This window comes from Ipomoea nil, unplaced genomic scaffold, assembly GCF_001879475.1.
Source record: "Ipomoea nil cultivar Tokyo-kokei standard unplaced genomic scaffold, Asagao_1.1 scaffold2480, whole genome shotgun sequence".
NCBI classification, from domain to species: Eukaryota; Viridiplantae; Streptophyta; class Magnoliopsida; order Solanales; family Convolvulaceae; genus Ipomoea; species Ipomoea nil.
Genome location: NW_017618908.1, coordinates 3,214,387 through 3,231,788, shown reverse-complemented (window position 1 = coordinate 3,231,788; position 17,402 = coordinate 3,214,387). Strand labels below are relative to the sequence as shown.

The 17,402-nt window shown below is 36.5% G+C and overlaps 3 protein-coding genes across 4 annotated transcripts; 1 reads left to right on the top strand and 2 right to left on the bottom strand.

The window, feature by feature from the left end:
* Positions 1-385: 385 nt before the first annotated feature.
* Positions 386-3,810, bottom strand: LOC109153285 (random slug protein 5-like). The gene is made up of 6 exons (XM_019301162.1): positions 3,589-3,810; positions 2,243-2,339; positions 1,829-2,005; positions 1,593-1,691; positions 1,241-1,486; positions 386-921 (listed from the first exon to the last, which is right to left on the bottom strand). The coding sequence occupies exons 2-6, from the start codon at positions 2,300-2,302 to the stop codon at positions 631-633; spliced, it is 873 nt and encodes a 290-aa protein (XP_019156707.1). The 5' UTR covers positions 2,303-2,339; positions 3,589-3,810; the 3' UTR covers positions 386-630.
* Positions 3,811-6,554: 2,744 nt separating this feature from the next.
* LOC109153286 (pentatricopeptide repeat-containing protein At3g46870-like) lies at positions 6,555-10,426 on the top strand. 2 transcript variants are annotated; one of them, XM_019301163.1, is made up of 5 exons: positions 6,555-6,799; positions 7,716-8,006; positions 8,500-8,841; positions 9,270-9,656; positions 10,081-10,426. In XM_019301163.1, the coding sequence occupies exons 3-5, from the start codon at positions 8,512-8,514 to the stop codon at positions 10,108-10,110; spliced, it is 747 nt and encodes a 248-aa protein (XP_019156708.1). In that variant the 5' UTR covers positions 6,555-6,799; positions 7,716-8,006; positions 8,500-8,511; the 3' UTR covers positions 10,111-10,426. The 2 variants fall into 2 exon arrangements, with proteins under 2 accessions (XP_019156708.1, XP_019156709.1); XM_019301164.1 differs by lacking the exon at positions 7,716-8,006.
* Positions 10,427-10,999: 573 nt separating this feature from the next.
* Positions 11,000-16,504, bottom strand: LOC109153364 (bifunctional nuclease 1-like). Its single transcript, XM_019301283.1, has 11 exons — positions 16,201-16,504; positions 15,005-15,296; positions 14,542-14,712; positions 14,401-14,450; positions 14,265-14,321; positions 14,100-14,165; positions 13,929-14,003; positions 12,785-12,903; positions 12,530-12,621; positions 11,929-11,991; positions 11,000-11,194 (listed from the first exon to the last, which is right to left on the bottom strand). Exons 2-10 carry the CDS (start codon positions 15,285-15,287, stop codon positions 11,939-11,941), a joined length of 966 nt encoding a protein of 321 aa, XP_019156828.1. The 5' UTR covers positions 15,288-15,296; positions 16,201-16,504; the 3' UTR covers positions 11,000-11,194; positions 11,929-11,938.
* Positions 16,505-17,402: the final 898 nt, after the last annotated feature.

Below are 17,402 nucleotides of genomic sequence, written 5' to 3'. Positions count from 1 at the left end.
TGACTCGAGTCGAGGCGAACCCGAATGAGGTCGGGAGGTGTGCCTTGTGGCGTATAGTATGCGAGCTAAGCACCTACGTAATTAGATATTTGAGGTATATTTTTCATCAATACGTATTCATTTACTTCCTTGTAGTTAGAGGTGTTAAAATAGAACAATCCGTCCACACGGGTTAAACGAGAATCGCGCTAAACAGTCCTAACCAACTGAGTTGGGCCTGTTTTGACATCATTACTTGTGGGTCTTTCGCCAAGTGAAGTCACAAGGTGAAATTTATCCAGTATAAATCCTCATGTGCAAATTAAATAAAAAATAAAATAAAATAAAATAAAAAACTGAATTTACAACTTTTTAAAACAATTAAATAATCAAATTTGTAAAAATGGAAAGAGAAGAACTGAATTTATTACTCAAGAACAAATAACAAGAGTAAATATAGGCTTTAAAAATGGCAGTTTTGCCATAAGCATCAGACAGTATCATCACTGTATAAGGGACTACAGCTGCCATCAAATGATCAAATGAAACCTTAGAAAGCATCTTAGGGAGCAGTTATAATCCTATAATAATACTCAAAGGAAACCTTAACACCTAACATTTGTAACATCATTATTTCATCTTAGGAAGGCATCAGGATGGGGCTACAGGAGCAGCAGCTTCTGCCACAGATAATAAGCCACTGGGAATGGGAATGGGATGGTTTTTCTCCAAACCCCAAAACTTAGCAGCCTTGGCATCATCCTGAGCCATTTGCTTCGAGAACTCCTCGTGATCATAGTTCAATGTCGCCTTCCCTCCAAACTCCATCGGAAGATTATCCATGTCGAAATAAGATTTCATCACTTCCACGCTATCCTTCTTCTTTGGGTAGACGAATTTAACCTTCTCGAATGTTTTTGGGTCCAGAAAATATTTGACCATCTACAGAGGAAAGACGAGCATGCATCTATTAGAGGATGGAGAAAATGCAGGTGATAAAAACACCTTATTAGGATGAACACAAAACCAGCGTGTCGATTACATCAAAGAATCTACAAGCAAAAACTTTTGTTTGTTCAGAAGCATAAGATACCAATTCCCGAGATTAGGTAGCATGCTGATTGATAGTTGCAACAATGTTTTCTTCGCAAACTTGTATAACCATTAATGTAAATGGAAAACATATGAAATTGACATTTTTGCAATTGAAGTTAGCACTCTAGAAGCAGGAAAGGGGAAAAGAGTTAAGGCTAAAACTGACCGTCCAAAATGCTTCAAAAATTCTTGGAGGGCTGTACAAAAACGCTACAGCTAGTCTTTCTGGATAATGGTTTTGCAATATGCCGATTGTGTCCCGAGCAGATTTAATTGGAACATTATTGGTTATAGACCATCCTGTGAAGTCTATCAACCATGCCATTTGCTCTTGACCTTCTGGAAGATTAAGTATGGCATTTTCTATGAGATAAACAAAATGCTTCATCTGGTTGTCTAGTGAAGTCGTATTCTGTGAATGCAAAAATTGTTGTCAAAAATCCAAATAGATTGTATCGTAGAAAAAGATGTTAAACCTAATGATACTAAATAAAAGATTGTATTAGTTTTTGCACCACCTGCATTCCCGGTCGCAATATAAGAACAGTCCTTCCATGGCAATCATGAAAATTTGCTCTGTAGACCTTTCCTGTCTCCCCTTCCATAGCAACTTCGTGCTAGAAAATTCAATAGTTTTGTATAATCAGCAAAATCTTTAAGAAGCTATCCTTCGAAGACCAAGAGGATTACAGAAAAAGTAACTGATCGAGAATATTATGTGTACACTACAAAATGAAGACTGGTTCTCATTTACCCAGCGAATTTCTTCGGGTTTAAAAGTTGACCTCCATTTAAGCGTCTCTTCCAACATCTTCTTTGACTTGTCTACATTCCAGTTCCTTGCAACCAAGTATCTTTTCAAGCATGCATCAGTACAGTACTGCAAGTTGCTTCCAGTTAGCGGCCCAAGAGAAGTCCTAAGCTCATTAACCTGCAAACAAGGATTGAACATCTGAGCTTATAACAATACTTGCTGTGATTTTTATGTGCTAGAACACTCATTTTCGAAAGGAGCAATCATTTCTAAAATGAGGATAGTCTAGCCAGAATTACGGTAACCATGATCAGTTCTGAGATCTTTGACATGTTTACGTTGTTTTTACCTATTTAAAGTAAGACGAGCTTTACTACAGACACAGAGAAGCTGAAATCTAAAGCTACTCGTTACCTTTCGCAGCTGGTCGTCACTCCCCAGCTCATGATGAGAATTACTTTTACGACGGAACATGGTGATGATAGTGTTACTGGTATTCTCTAGTTTTTACCTGTAAGATTAAAATTCATAGGAATGTAGTAATTTAAATTCATTGACTGCTGTAAAGATCCATTTCCCACAAGTTGATAAATACAACTTTCAATAAGAAAAGCCGAAGAAATAAAAATGAAAGAAAGGCTTTCGCATTTAGTATCACACACACAACTGCAAATGAATCACCCACTGCCATCAAGTAGCTAGATATCACTGTCAGAAGTTGGTCATATCAAAAGAACAAATATAGCGGCAACCTAAGACAAACGCACACATAATTGAACCTTAAAACTAAGCTCTTCAAAACTGTAATGACAATGAGGCACTTGATTTTGGCTTATACTTTCTCAGATTCCTTAAATTTGGAACCAGAAGATTAAACACCTCTTTCGAAATACAAAAATTGTTTTTGGCTCATTCTGAAACTATAGGTAGATCAAGGAATCTCAAGGTTATTCTCAAATCCTTCATTCAATCAAATATCAATGCTTAAATCATTCAAGTTTTTTAGCTAAACACTACAACATGCAACCCCCTCCCCTTTTTATCTATTGCATTAAAAGAAACCAGAGAATCCCCCCACCATTTTCAAGATCCCCAGAGCTGCTCCACTAAACAAAAACAATAAAACAAAAATGAGCTCTCCTCATGAAACAAATGTACCATTTCTTCCCAAAATTGCACTCGATTTCAAATGTTGTAACAAATCACAACCAATTGTTAGCATTTGCAAGATTCATGACTCGAGTCTATAAAACAAAATAGACCAGCCAAGTTGGTAAGACTGTTTATTTAATAATTACAAGGTTACAAGTTCTACTCCGGGCAGGAGAGGCCTTATTGGTTTGAATTTGTCAGCTATATGCAACCTAGTTTACCTTGTGGTCCTTTACGAGCTAGGGTTAGAGGCAGAATTTACCCCGTACACACCTGGATAAGGATTGCGGGTTTCCAAACCAAAAAGTTAAAATTAAAAAATACACGTTTTCAAGCACATTTCTCATCTCCTACGCAAGATTGTGCCCAATTCCATTTCTTCCAAACAAATACATAGTACATCTAATGATCTAAAGCATTTCTCCTATAACCTACAATGAAATCATCAAATCACCCGAAACAACAGATACCGACATTGGTCAGTTAAAACGATCGAATCAGATCCACCCCACACACACACCCTAAAAAATCATATAAAAATAATCAATTTTTCTTCCAAAAAATCCGAGATTACGACCAAAGGGTGTCTTGTCTGACAGTGATCATACCTAGTGACAATGGAGACAGAGAGAGCTGATTTGCTGCGAGTCTTTTCCTTCTTCAAGAGGCTGCCATGCAAATCCCACCGCTACTGAAATCGGACATTAACACATTTGGCAGTAACATTCACATATATATACCACTAAATATGGGAAGTGTTTCGTTCATGGGCTCATGGGATCCATGAATTTCTCACGAATTTTCGTATGATTTCTGTCGTAGTGGAAGAAGATATTTTATTTTAGGTGCCTAATTTTATTGATAAAATTTATACTTGTTTTTTTGGGGTTAAGAAATAAAAGTTGTTTATATTAAAAAACTAAATAATAATAATAAAAGACCTTTTAAATTATTAATGATTAAGCAATCAAGACAATAATAAAAATGCCGTGCACATGCGGGAAAGAGGTGGCCGGGTTAATGTACTAAATTATTGTATAAATATGTCACGAGTTTAATTAATGGTACTAAATTATTATTTTGACTATATAAGATTAATCAAGGGTGGGGATTCTCCGTCATTAAAAATTCTCAGCAAGAATGATAAGGACATCCAAACTACTTGGGAGAAAAAAAAAAAAAAAAAAAAAAAGAGAGATTATGACAATTTTAAAAAAAAATCAACTGTTTCAGTCATAGTGCCTGCCAGCTGGCGACCATTTTGACGCGCCCCAACGGACGCGTGGGAACACCTGATGGGCCGTGAAGTGCGCCCCAAACACATGATATGCACCTTTTTTTTCTTCTTCTTTTTCTTCTCTTTGTAGAAAAAGGTTTCTCAAAAAACTTAGCTTCCCATAAGTTTTGTGCTTGAAAAGTAAAATTGTTCACTTCAAAAAATCATGAAAAAAAAAAAATATTAGTGTGGTTGCTTTAATGGGGAGAAGTTTCTATTTATTGCAATTCTTGGCGAGGACGGGGATGGAGACGAGAAGTATAATCTACACTCTAGCCCTACCTATTGGTATCCCTAGTTATTTTGAATGGGAACATTGTGATTAATGTATGTTTAAAACAAAAAAAACAAAACAAAAAAAAACAAAAAAAAAAAACAAAACAAAAAAAAAGAATTAGACAATGAAATACTATTATGGGAGGAAACATAATGTAAGCAATAGTAGGGATGTAAATAAATCAAGTTTAAACTTGTATAGTCAAAGTTGAAGCTAAAGCTCATCCTGAGACGGCTTGTAAGCTTAGAATTAGTCCAACAAAAGTAAAAATCTTGAAATCACCTAAGTATATAACGAAATATATTATGAGAAAATGAAATTAAAATAAGAGTAATGCTACTCACCCTTCCAAAATTTTCTCATCCTTACATGATATTTTCTTATTGAATAATTATTATCTTAATTTTTAATTAATAGCGGGTTAGTCAATTTATTGACATCCAATCCAATCCATCCAATAAATATAAATCGAGAAAAAATATGGTAAAATTCAGGAGGGAAAATATATCATTTTACTAAATATAAATTCAATCAAACATTCTTTTACCATAATGAGAGAAAGGAGTAGAGTTAATTCCAGCATTGGTCCCTCGACTATGTTGATTTTTCAAAATTGGTCCTTGACTTTTAATTTGGACAATTTAAACCCTCGACTATCAAAAAGTTTTCAATGTTAGTCCTTCCGTTCCGTTGCTGTTAAGTTGACGTTAAAAAACAGGACTAAAGAGTCTTTTTACCTTCAAAGCATATATTACGTTTGTTTTCCCTCCATATACGCAATTAAAGTCGAATACTCCCCTTTTTAGTTTTTATAGCCTTAGAATCTTCATAAGACGCAGCAAACCAAATGAAGACCTAGAATCTCCAGGAAACCCAGCAAAAATCCAGTCGAAGCAAATAGTGTTTCGTTCGTCCACTATGTCTAGAAGATATAGCAGCTACAACTCTTCTTTATCTTCAAGAAGGTAGGAATTCGTATAGTGATATACTCCGTATGTATGTGCAGGTAGTAAATACTGTGTGTAATAAATGTTTGTACTGACCAGATATGTGATTCCCATCTTCCTGTATGCCGGTAAAATGTCACGCCGTGATACTGGGAGCTCCGGGAACGAGGCCCACAGTGGGGTTTCCTTACGGCCGGCTGGTGCGGCTGTGGCATCCGCGGTGAGTTGCAACCGGACAGGTTTGCGCTAGCGGCGGCGACGGCTCCACGGTGGAAGGACACGACTGTTCGGCCACGGGAACAAGCTGATCCGTAACCGCCGAGTGGTCCCCATTGTAGTCCTCTTCAGCTTCGATCGCCTGATCGGTATTGCTCTTCAGAATGGAGAAATTAAGAGTGCAGAGAGAATTGTAGCTGCCATCAGTGAGAGTGTGAGACGAACTGTTAGACTCTTTGGAGGATGAGGCGGTGAAGGAAGTTCCGGAATCGCCGCCGACGATTGTGGAGGTGGCAGTTGTTTCGGCATCATCACAAGCGGAGTCCGACCCCGGCACAGCTTCCAGATTCAGATCCAACATCTCTTTTCTCTCTCTCTCTCTCTCTCTCTATATATATATATATATATATATATATATATATATATATAGTTGCGTGAGCGAGCAAATAATGGTTGTTCGTTTCTGGAGATTTCTCTGTAACCGAACAATGGTTGCATTTTTTTTTTCTTTCTCAGCTCTTCTTCTTATGAAAAGAGAGAAAAGGTGATCAGAGAATATATGCATACACGAGTTTCCATAGAAAGAGTCGAACCTGACCGGAGAGCGTCGCTCTATGATATTGAAAATGGGAGGTGAAAATAATTCCGGCGAGGAGAAACAAACGTATAATACACTTTGAACGCAAAAAGACTCGTTTAGCCTTGTTTTTAACGGCAACTTAACACCAAGGAAACGGAAGGAGTAACATTGAAAACTTTTTGATAGTCGAGGGTTTAAATTGTCCAAATTAAAAGTCAAGGACTAATTTTGGAAAATCAACATAGTCGGGGGACCAATGCTGGAATTAACTCGAAAGGAGTATAACCCCTGACGTCACCCATGGCCAAAATCTTGGGTTTTACCTCCGCTCCAAGCCAAAATCTCCCATCACCGCCATAAATCTCTCGACCGATTGCTCTCTCTCGGCTTCAATTGCTCTCCCATCCGTCAAGCTCCAAGCCAAAACCTTCAATCTTCCATAGCTTCTGCGCTCAACTCTGACTCTCTGCTCTGCCTCTATCTGGACGAGTTTTATTCAACTAGAAAGTGCCCTTTGACCCTGGTACATCTTCTATCTCTTTTGCTAATTCGACTTTCCCTTCTGGTAGTAATGGATTGGAGTAGCGGAAATTAGTTACTGGCCTGCTAATTCAAACTTCCCTTCTGGTGCTGGTAGCGGTGGATTGGAGTAGCCGTAAATTAATTACTACTTGGGAGTAAATTAATGAATGATTAATTTGATGCCTCTGATCACTAAATCATAAATGAATAAGAATGAAATTGAGTAGGAAACAATGTCAGAAGGAAAGTGTGTTGATGAAATAATTCAGTGAGAATAAGAGTTGTGTGGAGGAAGGCTTGGGTTTTTGGGGAAATTGACAGAAATTGCAAGTTTTGAAACCTATGGATAAAAATGTTCAACTGTTAAAAATTGGATATTTTTGTGTATAACTCGTTTGGGAAAAGGTTAGTGTTAACTCAGCCCCAAACACTTTTGCCAAATGCGTTTACACTGACAGTTTTAAAAACTTATTATTATTAATTTTGTCAAATGCATTTGGGAAATGCATTTGACTTATATATACATCAAAGTGAAGTTGGCATTGGTTAGGTACCAGAAATCCAGAATTGCATATGCCAAATGCTATTCCTTTTACCTTTTTTAATCGGAAGACCCAAAAACAATATCCAAAACCTCAGCTGAGACAAGCGTTGGTGTTGAGTGCTAGAGTCGTTGTTGACATTTGGCTGCTTGAACAAGGAAAGAGTCACAAAAGGAATTGGAAACTTCTACCACAATCACTCAGCTTCTCTATTTATATAATATTGAATTATTTGTCATTGTATCTCTCAACAGAAAACTCCTAAAGCGATAACTATTACGAGTAATTATTTGCTAGTTAGGCGTCTGAACTATTGTGGAGAAAGTGATGTCGCATACGGGTGGAGTTTGAGTAGATCTTGATTAAAATTTGCAGGCATGGGAGATTTGGAGAAGATGGATTTGGAACGTCGGGATGGAGACACAAAGATGACGGCGACAAGGATTAGGGTGAAGAAGAACAGGATTGCGGAGTTGGACCGCAAGATAATTGAAGAGAACGTGGAAGAAGAGTTGGAGGGGTCCATGACTCAGTTGCCGCTAGCGGCAGCTGTGGTTTCTGTGGCCTTTGCGTCAGTCGCCGTCGTTTGCTATTTGAGGTTTCGGAGAAGAAGATGATATCATCACGTGACCAGTGCCATCTTCATTTTGACATCAACGTATTGATGTATATATACAGATTTCCCAAATGTGTTGTGTATGTAGTATAAATACTTCAAACGTATTTGCCAAATGCGTTTGAGTTTGTTTGTAAAAAAAGACAGCCTTTCCCAAATGAATTTTACACAAAAATATCCAATTTTCAGAAGTTGCACATTTTTGTCCAAAGGTTTCAAAACTTGCACGTTTCTGTTAATTTTCCTTGGTTTTTGTACCTGTTAGGTTCATTATAACACTATGGGGTTTGAAAAATATACTATAGATAATAATACTAAAAAATTATCAAAGTATTTTAAGGAAACTCTAATCTTATACATGTGTGTTAGTGTTAAATCCCTTGTTCAAAGTTCTTTACATGAAGTATATATTACAAAATGTGAATGTTGCTTGTTTATGAATTACATGCTTAGAACTTTTTCTAAAGTGCCATATGCCTTGTGTGAAAAATTTGGAGTGCTTTTTAATCAAATAATGACTGGTCTCTGTTTGATTTTTTTTAGCACCTAGGTTTTATGGGTTGTCTAAGAGTTCATCTTCCTCAACTGGGTTTACACCCAAACATCAAATTTCCCAAAATTCAACCTAAACGTTTCAGTATTTCTCCAATTTCTTCCGTGAAAGTAATCTGTGGTTTGAGGACTAGGCCAAGAAAGCCCTTGTGGAGGTCAAGGGTATTGTCTACAGAGACTATACAAGCAGTCCAGTCCATGAAATTAGCTGCAAAAACACCTAATAAACTGGAACAAGTTTTCAAGACCCAAGTGATCAGACTCTTGAAGGGTGATTTGCTGGATGCCTTAACTGAGTTGCTGAGGCAAAACGAATTGGAGCTAGCCCTCAAGGTATTATCATGCAAAGATTAATACGATTTTTTGAATTAACTCTGCAATTTTCTGAAGCATTGTATTTGGGGTTTTTAATAATTTCAGTTGTTTAGGGTTAAAAGGAATTAATTCTAGTTTTGGTCCTATGCATATATTGGTTTTTTCACATTAACTGTATGCCTCATTTTCCAATAACTGTTCAGTTTTTAGCTTTATAAGTTGAAGCTAGTACACTTTTTTATCTCTTTGAACAGTTCTGTATCTCTTCGACTCTTACCATACATGGGAAGCTAAAATCTTGAGATAATTTATATCATCTTTTGGGGGCATATTTTTGGGAAGACATAATCTCCTCTTTTCTGGATATTTACTAAAATTGTATTGATTATCGTTTAAAAGTTCTTCACATAATTGTGCATTTAATCTGAACTGCCTTTAAGGTGCAGGTTTTCAACCATGTGAGGAATGAAATTTGGTATGTTCCCGATCTTTCCATATACAATGACATGTTAATGTTGTTGGGAAGGAACAGACTAATTGAAATGGTTGAGAAGCTCTTTTGTGACCTGAAGAAAGAGGGCTTAAAACCCGACACCCGGACATACACTGAGCTGATTGGAACGTACTTTAAAGTGGATATGATAGAAAAAGCCATCGAGACGTATGACTTGATGAAGGCATCACATTGTGTACCAGATAAGTTGGTCATGACAATCATGATAAAGAACCTTGAAGACACCAAACATGAAGAAGTTGCCAAAAGAGTGAAGAAAGATTGTGAACAGTATTTTGACTACCCTGAGAAATTCCTAGAAGAAGTTGAAAGAAAATATGTAAGTAAATATTTTAGTTTACACAAAAAGATGTTAAGGAGTTGTCGGTCTTGAAACTACTACCTGAAGGTGTGCATTTGGTAAATCCAGCCTTGTGACCCTAGCCAGCAAAGGACCACAATGAGGTAGATCAGTTTAGGTTGCTCATAGCTGACTGGTTAAAACCAAGAAGGCCAAAGGCCGCTCCCATGAGTCGAACTTATAACCTTGTGGTTACCAAGCCAACAGTCTGACCAACTTGGTTGGGGTTGCCACCTAAAACACCTGAAATTTTGTCTAGACACATTCAATCACATCACAAACACTTGAAAATAGGTTACTCCATTAGGTAGCTACCTATATATTGTGATATATTCTGGTGCAATATTTAATATTTCCAAATTAAATACCAAAGTGCTAAGCTTGTTTGCTTTACTTATTACAGCCAAAGCGAAGGTCCCTTACTATTGTGTGAAGACTTCAATCTTATTGAAAGAACAAAACTGCAGTTCTGGAAATCATGACACTTTCTTCTGTATTGAGTTGATCAGTTGAAGCTTTGAGGTGAAGCAGGTGATAGCATGGAATTTGTGGTAATGCACTATTAATATGTACTCAAGGGATTGGTTTCCTTTTCTTTCACCAAAGTGGGTCCATTTTTCTTTTGAAATATAGAAATGACATTATATAACAGTGAATCTTTTGTAGAATAGTAGAATGTATTGATTTTGTCCTCTTAGACTATTTTGATCATGTATATTATTGGGGTGCATCAGACATTAAGCTCAGTAAATGTTTTCCTAAAAGTGAAGGAAAATGATGTTTTATGTTGTTTGGTTGGATGGAAAACTAATATGACAATTTTACCCAAACCATTCTTTATTAATTATTCTTATTATTATTATATTATTATTATTGTGTAGGGTTATATTTGTCATTATACTCATTATTCCTTATCATTCCAAACTCAACCAAACAATGGAATTCATATTCCCATTAATTTCTTTTCCACCAACTAAACAATAGAATCTATTTTCTTGAAATTTATTTTCCATGAAATTTCAATTCAATTTCCCTTCAAATATTTTTCAGCGAACCAAACAAGCTGTTAGTGATTTGAGTATTTGAATTAGTTTTTCTGGCTAACTGAGCAAATTATACGGTAAGACTATAGGCCACATTGCGAGGTGGACTACTGATAAATATTTCATTTTTAGTATATTAAATGTTCATTTTTAATATACTGAATGACTCATTTTTGGATAAGTATATTAAGAATGCACTTTTAGTACTCAAAAAATGAACATTAAAAAATTAAAATTCAGAACACTTAAAATGCAACACATTATTTTCTCAAAAAAAAAAAAAAAAAAAAAAAATGCAACACATTACACAAACAGTTATGTTTTTTGAAGTAGCACAACCTTAATTTACAGTCTATCTGTACACATTTATTCACAGGCTTTACATATTGAGGAAGAGATGTGATAGGAGACCGGTGAAGCCAACCACATAAACCTCCGACAGGTTTCAGTTATGTACACGTCATCATCCAGCAACTGCAATATGATAACCAATAAAACTGCATTTTATCCATTATGTTCTCACTAGAAAACTTGAAATAGATGGAAAACCCAGCAATAGGGTTTTTGTTTTATTTTGTTTCACATTTGCAATTGCACGAGTTTTTGTCACTTTTGATCCCACGAGTTTAGTTACATTGAAAGTTAGCTGCATGCCTTTTGTTTTCTCCCCATTTTTGATCATTCTGGTTAGAAATCCGGTGAAATTTCATCGGATTTTATCAAACCATGAGTGACTAAAGTTTATAGGCAAAAATCACACTTTCTACAAGAGTATGTCATGCGAATTGACATTTTTCTGGTGACAAGAAAAACTCATAACCACTGTCTAAAAGTGTGTAATGGGTAAACCCGCTATTGTGTAATAGCTTACAAACTACACAAGAGAGGTATATCGCACTAGGAAGCCATGCGCGACGAGCTCGACCGGAGGGTTTTTAGTAAGAATCGAACTCGTGACCTTCAGGTACGAGAGTCATGCTCTACCCATTTTTCCCCATAAACTTTGGTAACTTGTAAGTCATGACAAAATCCAGTGAGATTTCACTAGATTTCTCACCGGAAGGACCAAAGGTGGAAAAAAACCCAGAAATTGTGTACCTATAGTGGTAGTTTTTATACTTGTGCACCAAATAGTGGGAATGCCACCAAACTCGTGGAACCAAAACGGGCATAAATCCAATTACATTATACAGTAGAGGATGACAGACCTCGTACCTGCTACGTCCAGTTCCTCTTGGCGCGGTGTTGAGCGAGTTTGTCCCTCCACATAGCTGAAGCAAACCATCACAGTCAAATACTAATGGAGAGTGGGGATAGAAAAAGTAGAAAAACAGCGATTCCCACTGTTCTATAATGCTAAAAGGTAAAGTTCCATGAGGAATACATAGACCTTTCGGCTTGAAAGCACATTGGAATGAAGTGTAGTTATTTAAGACTTTTAAAGACATCCTGTGACTGCTGTAAGTCAAGCACGCTTAACCACAGAGTTCTTTGGCTATTAAGTTGCCATATCCTACTTAAAACCAATTGGTGATAAGTAGGTGGACATTAACTATTTAACCACATCCCTCTATGGTAAGCCACATCGCCATGTCTCGAATCGAGCAAGGGCTGAACTCGGCTAACCCGGCCGACACCCAACAAACTAGACAAAAAAATTATGGTTACTCTACCTCTTCTTCCTTCTCCATTTGCGTTTTTGTATAGACTAACCGGTGAGCAGAAATGATATAAGAAAAACGGGAAGAGATCTGTAGGGGAGATGCAATAGTCCGAGATGTTCTAGACATGGTTAGAAAGTGTATGTACCTGCATCTATGTAGCGTCCCTCGGCTGCAGCATTATCCATGTTGCGCAAGAGAGTAAACTCCTCGGTCACGAAGCATGGCCGGCCAGTAGGCCTAAATCCATGAGATGAACACAAATGCATAGTCAAGCATGAATCAATACATTGGATTAGTTTTATTTTTTCTCCGAAAATATGTACGTTCCAAAAGCATTGATTGTTGGAGATCGGTAATATAGAACCACGGTTATGAGAGGGGGGAAATGAATCTAATATACCTGTCCAGATCGGTGAGCAATGATCCATGTGAAGTTGAACCCAGAACCAATGAATTGGCCGGTTCAATTATCCTCATGCCATCACTATTCGCCACATACTTGTTTACTTGAATTGGCACCTGTAAAAATGAGAAAACGTCTATTGATTTGGAAGAACAATACGTAAGGATTAAACTTGCATAAGATTACTGATTTAATTATCCTCAGCCCAGTACTGTCATTTATGAGAGTTTTCTGATCCATTGAGGACCAAACAATGACCAGATATTCAGATTTCAGCCTAAGCAATCACAAGCTGTCTTTGGTGTTAACCCAATGAAGTGATTACAAGAAAACTGCAATATACCTTATATTCTAAGACGACCACATATAAGCTCAAGGGAACAAAAAGGCGGCCCACATGGGCAGCTCAATTGGCCACAGGGGTGAAGTTTGGGAAGAATGATCAGGGATTGAGTCTCACCAGCGGCAGTGTGGGAGCAACCTCTCAAAGTGAGGGGGGCTCCTTGTGCGCAGTAAGCAAAGGTCTAGTCTCTGTGTTCAGCTGAGTTACCGTGATTTAACCTCCCAGATGCTCCGTCGGGCCGGGGTGTGGGGAGCCCTTGGGGTTGGGGATTCAACCTTTACAGGGCGTTTGGTTGGAGGAGGGGAATTATGTGGGAAAGGAATTGTAATTCCATGGGAGTTGAATTACTGGGAATAAAGCGAGAATTTAAATTCCAGTGTTTGGTTGACAGGAATATAATTACTGGAATTTCAATTCCAATGTTTGGTATACATGGGAATTGAAAGGGAATAAGTAGTATAAAGTCAAAAATGTCCATTATTGTTGTTAGACATTAATTTTATATTAAAAAAAGAAGGGGTAATTTTGACTAATCACTATCTTTTTTTCCCAGGAATTAAAATCCTAGGAGGGGACATGGGATTTTAATTCCATGAAAATGGGGGAATTGCAATTCCCTCCAACCAAACTACGGAATTTAATAGCCTTTGGAATTATGTGGGAATTAAGTGGGAAGGGAATTTAAAATCCCTCCAACCAATCGCCCTGTTAGGGAAGAAGAAGAAGGGAACAAAAAGGCGGTAGCTTTTAAAAAGGACAACATACAGACACGAAGGAGGGAGAGACGAGAATAGTTACTTTGCATATGACAGCTATATTGATGGCATCAGAAGGTCGAAGGTCCAGGGTGAAACTCTCACCTTCATTACCCACCTGCTATAACATTGATGCAAGTTAATCAATACTCAACAAAAGATGTTTGGATCTCAAGCAACGCAATTAACATACCAAATCATATATAAGTTATACCTTGGAGAGGTATAATTTAGCAAAATATGCCTCATCTACCCGCTTCGTAATACGAACAAGTTTTACCTTCATAAAACAGGTTACACCATTTAAAAAAAAGAAAAGAAAAAGGGATAATGCATCCACGGGAAGAGTGGAGAATAACGCACCAAATAAGAAACTTACTTCATAGCCCATCTTCTCAATCATGTCCTTAAACACTTGGTACATTGTAGGTCGGGCCTGCAAAGCAGCAAATATTTGTTGTTTTCCATAACTACCAGTCAGAATTGGGATATTAAATTACGGATTCTAAACATACAATTTGGACATTTCGAACTGCAGCCATGAGCGTTACAATTGGCATTTCCACTGTCAAATAAAACAGATCAAGTGAAATTAGGAAGTTGAGTGCATTTACCTAAAAGATCTCGAAAAGAATAATAGATGAATATTGACGTACAAACGATGATAGGAAGAAGAAGGCCAGTTCCATCTTCCATTCTCAATACTATTGCGGGATGTGGTTCATACTCGGGAAGATGGTCGCCTTGAGGGTTGTTATGGACACATCTCATATGCCTACCATCTCTCATTTTGATCAGGAAACCATTTCGGCTACTCTGTACTTGAACTGAGCAAAGCAAAAACACGGTTACCAGAAAATTTGTTCAGGTGTCAATTTGATTTGCTCGTGATACTATATTGAAAAGGTCAATTGTATGGGAGTTCGAAAAATGTCTAGATTATGACAATTCCTTCAAAATTTAACACAATATAACTTATTAGTAGCTTAAAATAAGCTATAAGCTCCTAAATAAGATCTGCCAAACAGAGCCAAGTGGAAAAAGGTCCACATGCAATATCCAAATACACAATACTAGTATACACACACACACACGAATGCAATTTGAAAATTTATATACCAGCTTCAAGAACGATAGAATTCACATAGTCAGCATCATTCTCGCTAAAGTTCTCAGCTCTGCTGCCATTGCCATTGGAAGATGAACTGAAACTGCATTTGATCACCGTGCTTATTTCTGGTCGTGGTAGTCTAGCCACTCGAACTCGTCTAGTAGACCCTCTAAACCCACTTCTAAGAACTTTAGTAGTCTTCACTGAAAGTGAACTGACCAGAACAGAGTATTCACCCGTTCTTTTAGCACGAACTAACGGGCAAACAACTGGCCCTTGTACAGAGGTCATTTTAACTCCCTTCAAAGTCAATGAAAAATCACGAATTATGACAAAATCCCATATTTTTTCTTGTAAAGTAGACATCAATTTGCTAATTCATAGCATGGCGTGCATGCTTTTTTCTACTTGCTTGTGCAATTTACACAAGGCTACCATGCAAACGCAACTAACATGGCACATTAATCCAATTAACATGGCTCTCATATCCCAAAAGGTTCACCTGCATACTACACAAAACTTGAAATTGATTTGGAAGAAATCAGTTTCTTTGATCATCAACCTGATTTTGGCCTTCTAATAGTAGTCTTTCTGTTATATGTTACAGCATACTTTGATATGAAAGATCATACAGACTCTCATTTTTCTCAATTTGTAGCATCACCTCAGTGCATTTCTATACAAACTAACCATTTCGGAGAATCATAAATATATATATTTTTTAGATGACGAGGGAAACTAAAACCACTGCCCGCTAATGTGTAATAGCCCGTAAACTACAATAAACCGAAAATCTGTACGACGGGCGCGATATAGTTAACCTATCAGCCAATTTTGGAATTTTTGATTACTATTAGCGGTTTGACTTGGTTAAACAATCAATATAAGTGTTTGATTAATTAGCTCTTTTAACAACTTATTGCTCCAAAATACTAAAATTCAAAAAGATGCACAAAGTAGTTTTTTCCATTAGCTTTTATTTGCCTAATAAAATACTATCTGATCATTTAAACAGAGTTCAAAGAGCCAGAAACAGATTCTTTTTAACAAATAAAGCAGAAGATGAAGGTCCATTTCTGTACCTCAAGCTCAAAGTTTCAGAGCAATTCATCACAGATCAAAACATCATAACATAAATCTTAACATTCTTAAACAAATGCATCAAACAATCAGCTTAAACAATCGCGTTACGCAAACAAAGCACCTGAATTACCAAAAAGTTTCTCGGGAAACTCTGGGTATTCGACGAATCACGCAATGAAGAGCTTATGAACAGCGATCGTGGCTTAAACCACACCAAAGTCTCAGCTTTTCGAATAATTTCGTCTGGGAAAAAAAACCAGTAGACGCCCAAAGAGGAATGAGTGAGCCCAGAGAAGGACAATTGGATAATTTTAGCGGCCGGCAGATGGAAATGGATAAAGGAAAGACAACTTTGTTCAACTATGTGAAAGCATGGAGTGATGGGAAAAAACAGTTTTTTATAATATGAGAGAGAGAGAGAGAAGAAGACATGAAGTATGGACTATGGAGTTTATTTTATAAATTTATTTATTATTAAATATTTACATATAAATACATATATAGATAAGACCAAAGCTAATTCAATGACAACGTTTGGAAGTATGATAGGTGAAATAATATTATGGCCCTGTTTGGTAAAAATTAGTCTATAAGTCAATTTTAGCTTATTTGATCACTATTAATTGTTTGATTTAGTTAAAATATCAATATAAATGTTTGGTTAATTAGTTTTTTGCAATTCTAAAAGGTTACAATTCAAAAAGCTACTCCAAACAATTTTTTTAATTAGCTTTTTAAGAAAAGAAATTATACCAAATAGCTATCAGCTAACAGCTAATTTACCAAACACTTTTTTATAATCAGCTAATGTCATCAACTATTTATATTCTCTAATTAACACAATCAGCTAACTGCTAGTAGTTAGCTAATTGTGTTAATTAGAGAGTATAAATAGTTAGCTGATTGTGTTATTACTTGTTAGCTGATAGCTGTTAGCAGTGCTAACAGCTATCAGCTAACAACCATTTTACCAAACAGGGTCTATGTGTTTTTGTTACTGATTATGGATTCCATTTGTCCAGTTAATGAGTTCTGAGTTAAATAATTTTATGATAAAGAGTTAAATTTTGTGCTAAAATATAAGTTTGTATCTCCTGCATTGAATTTATATTGGAAATATAAGTTTTAAATTATGAAACTGAAATTGGTGATTACAAAATTAAATCTTAAGGAGTAGTTTATATTGGAATTAAATTGTGCAACACTTGAAAGTGACAAGATTTAAAACAAGCCAGTTATTTTAATAGACATTGCCAATCAGTAATGACATTCTAAGTAACAGATGTCCATATTTAATAAAAAATGAAAAACGTAGAGGTTACA

Coding starts and splice junctions, on each gene's coding strand:
- LOC109153285 (XM_019301162.1), bottom strand. CDS start 2,302: ATGTTCCGTCGTAAAAGTAATTCTCATCATGAGCTGGGGAGTGACGAC. Junction 2,006..2,242: donor GTGACGACCAGCTGCGAAAG/GTAACGAGTAGC, acceptor CCTTGTTTGCAG/GTTAATGAGCTTAGGACTTC. Junction 1,487..1,592: donor TATTGCGACCGGGAATGCAG/GTGGTGCAAAAA, acceptor TTGCATTCACAG/AATACGACTTCACTAGACAA.
- LOC109153286 (XM_019301164.1), top strand. CDS start 8,512: ATGGGTTGTCTAAGAGTTCATCTTCCTCAACTGGGTTTACACCCAAAC. Junction 8,842..9,269: donor AATTGGAGCTAGCCCTCAAG/GTATTATCATGC, acceptor TTTAAGGTGCAG/GTTTTCAACCATGTGAGGAA. Junction 9,657..10,080: donor AAGAAGTTGAAAGAAAATAT/GTAAGTAAATAT, acceptor TACTTATTACAG/CCAAAGCGAAGGTCCCTTAC.
- LOC109153364 (XM_019301283.1), bottom strand. CDS start 15,287: ATGACCTCTGTACAAGGGCCAGTTGTTTGCCCGTTAGTTCGTGCTAAA. Junction 14,713..15,004: donor TTCTATCGTTCTTGAAGCTG/GTATATAAATTT, acceptor TGCTTTGCTCAG/TTCAAGTACAGAGTAGCCGA. Junction 11,992..12,529: donor GGGACGCTACATAGATGCAG/GTACATACACTT, acceptor GGTTTGCTTCAG/CTATGTGGAGGGACAAACTC.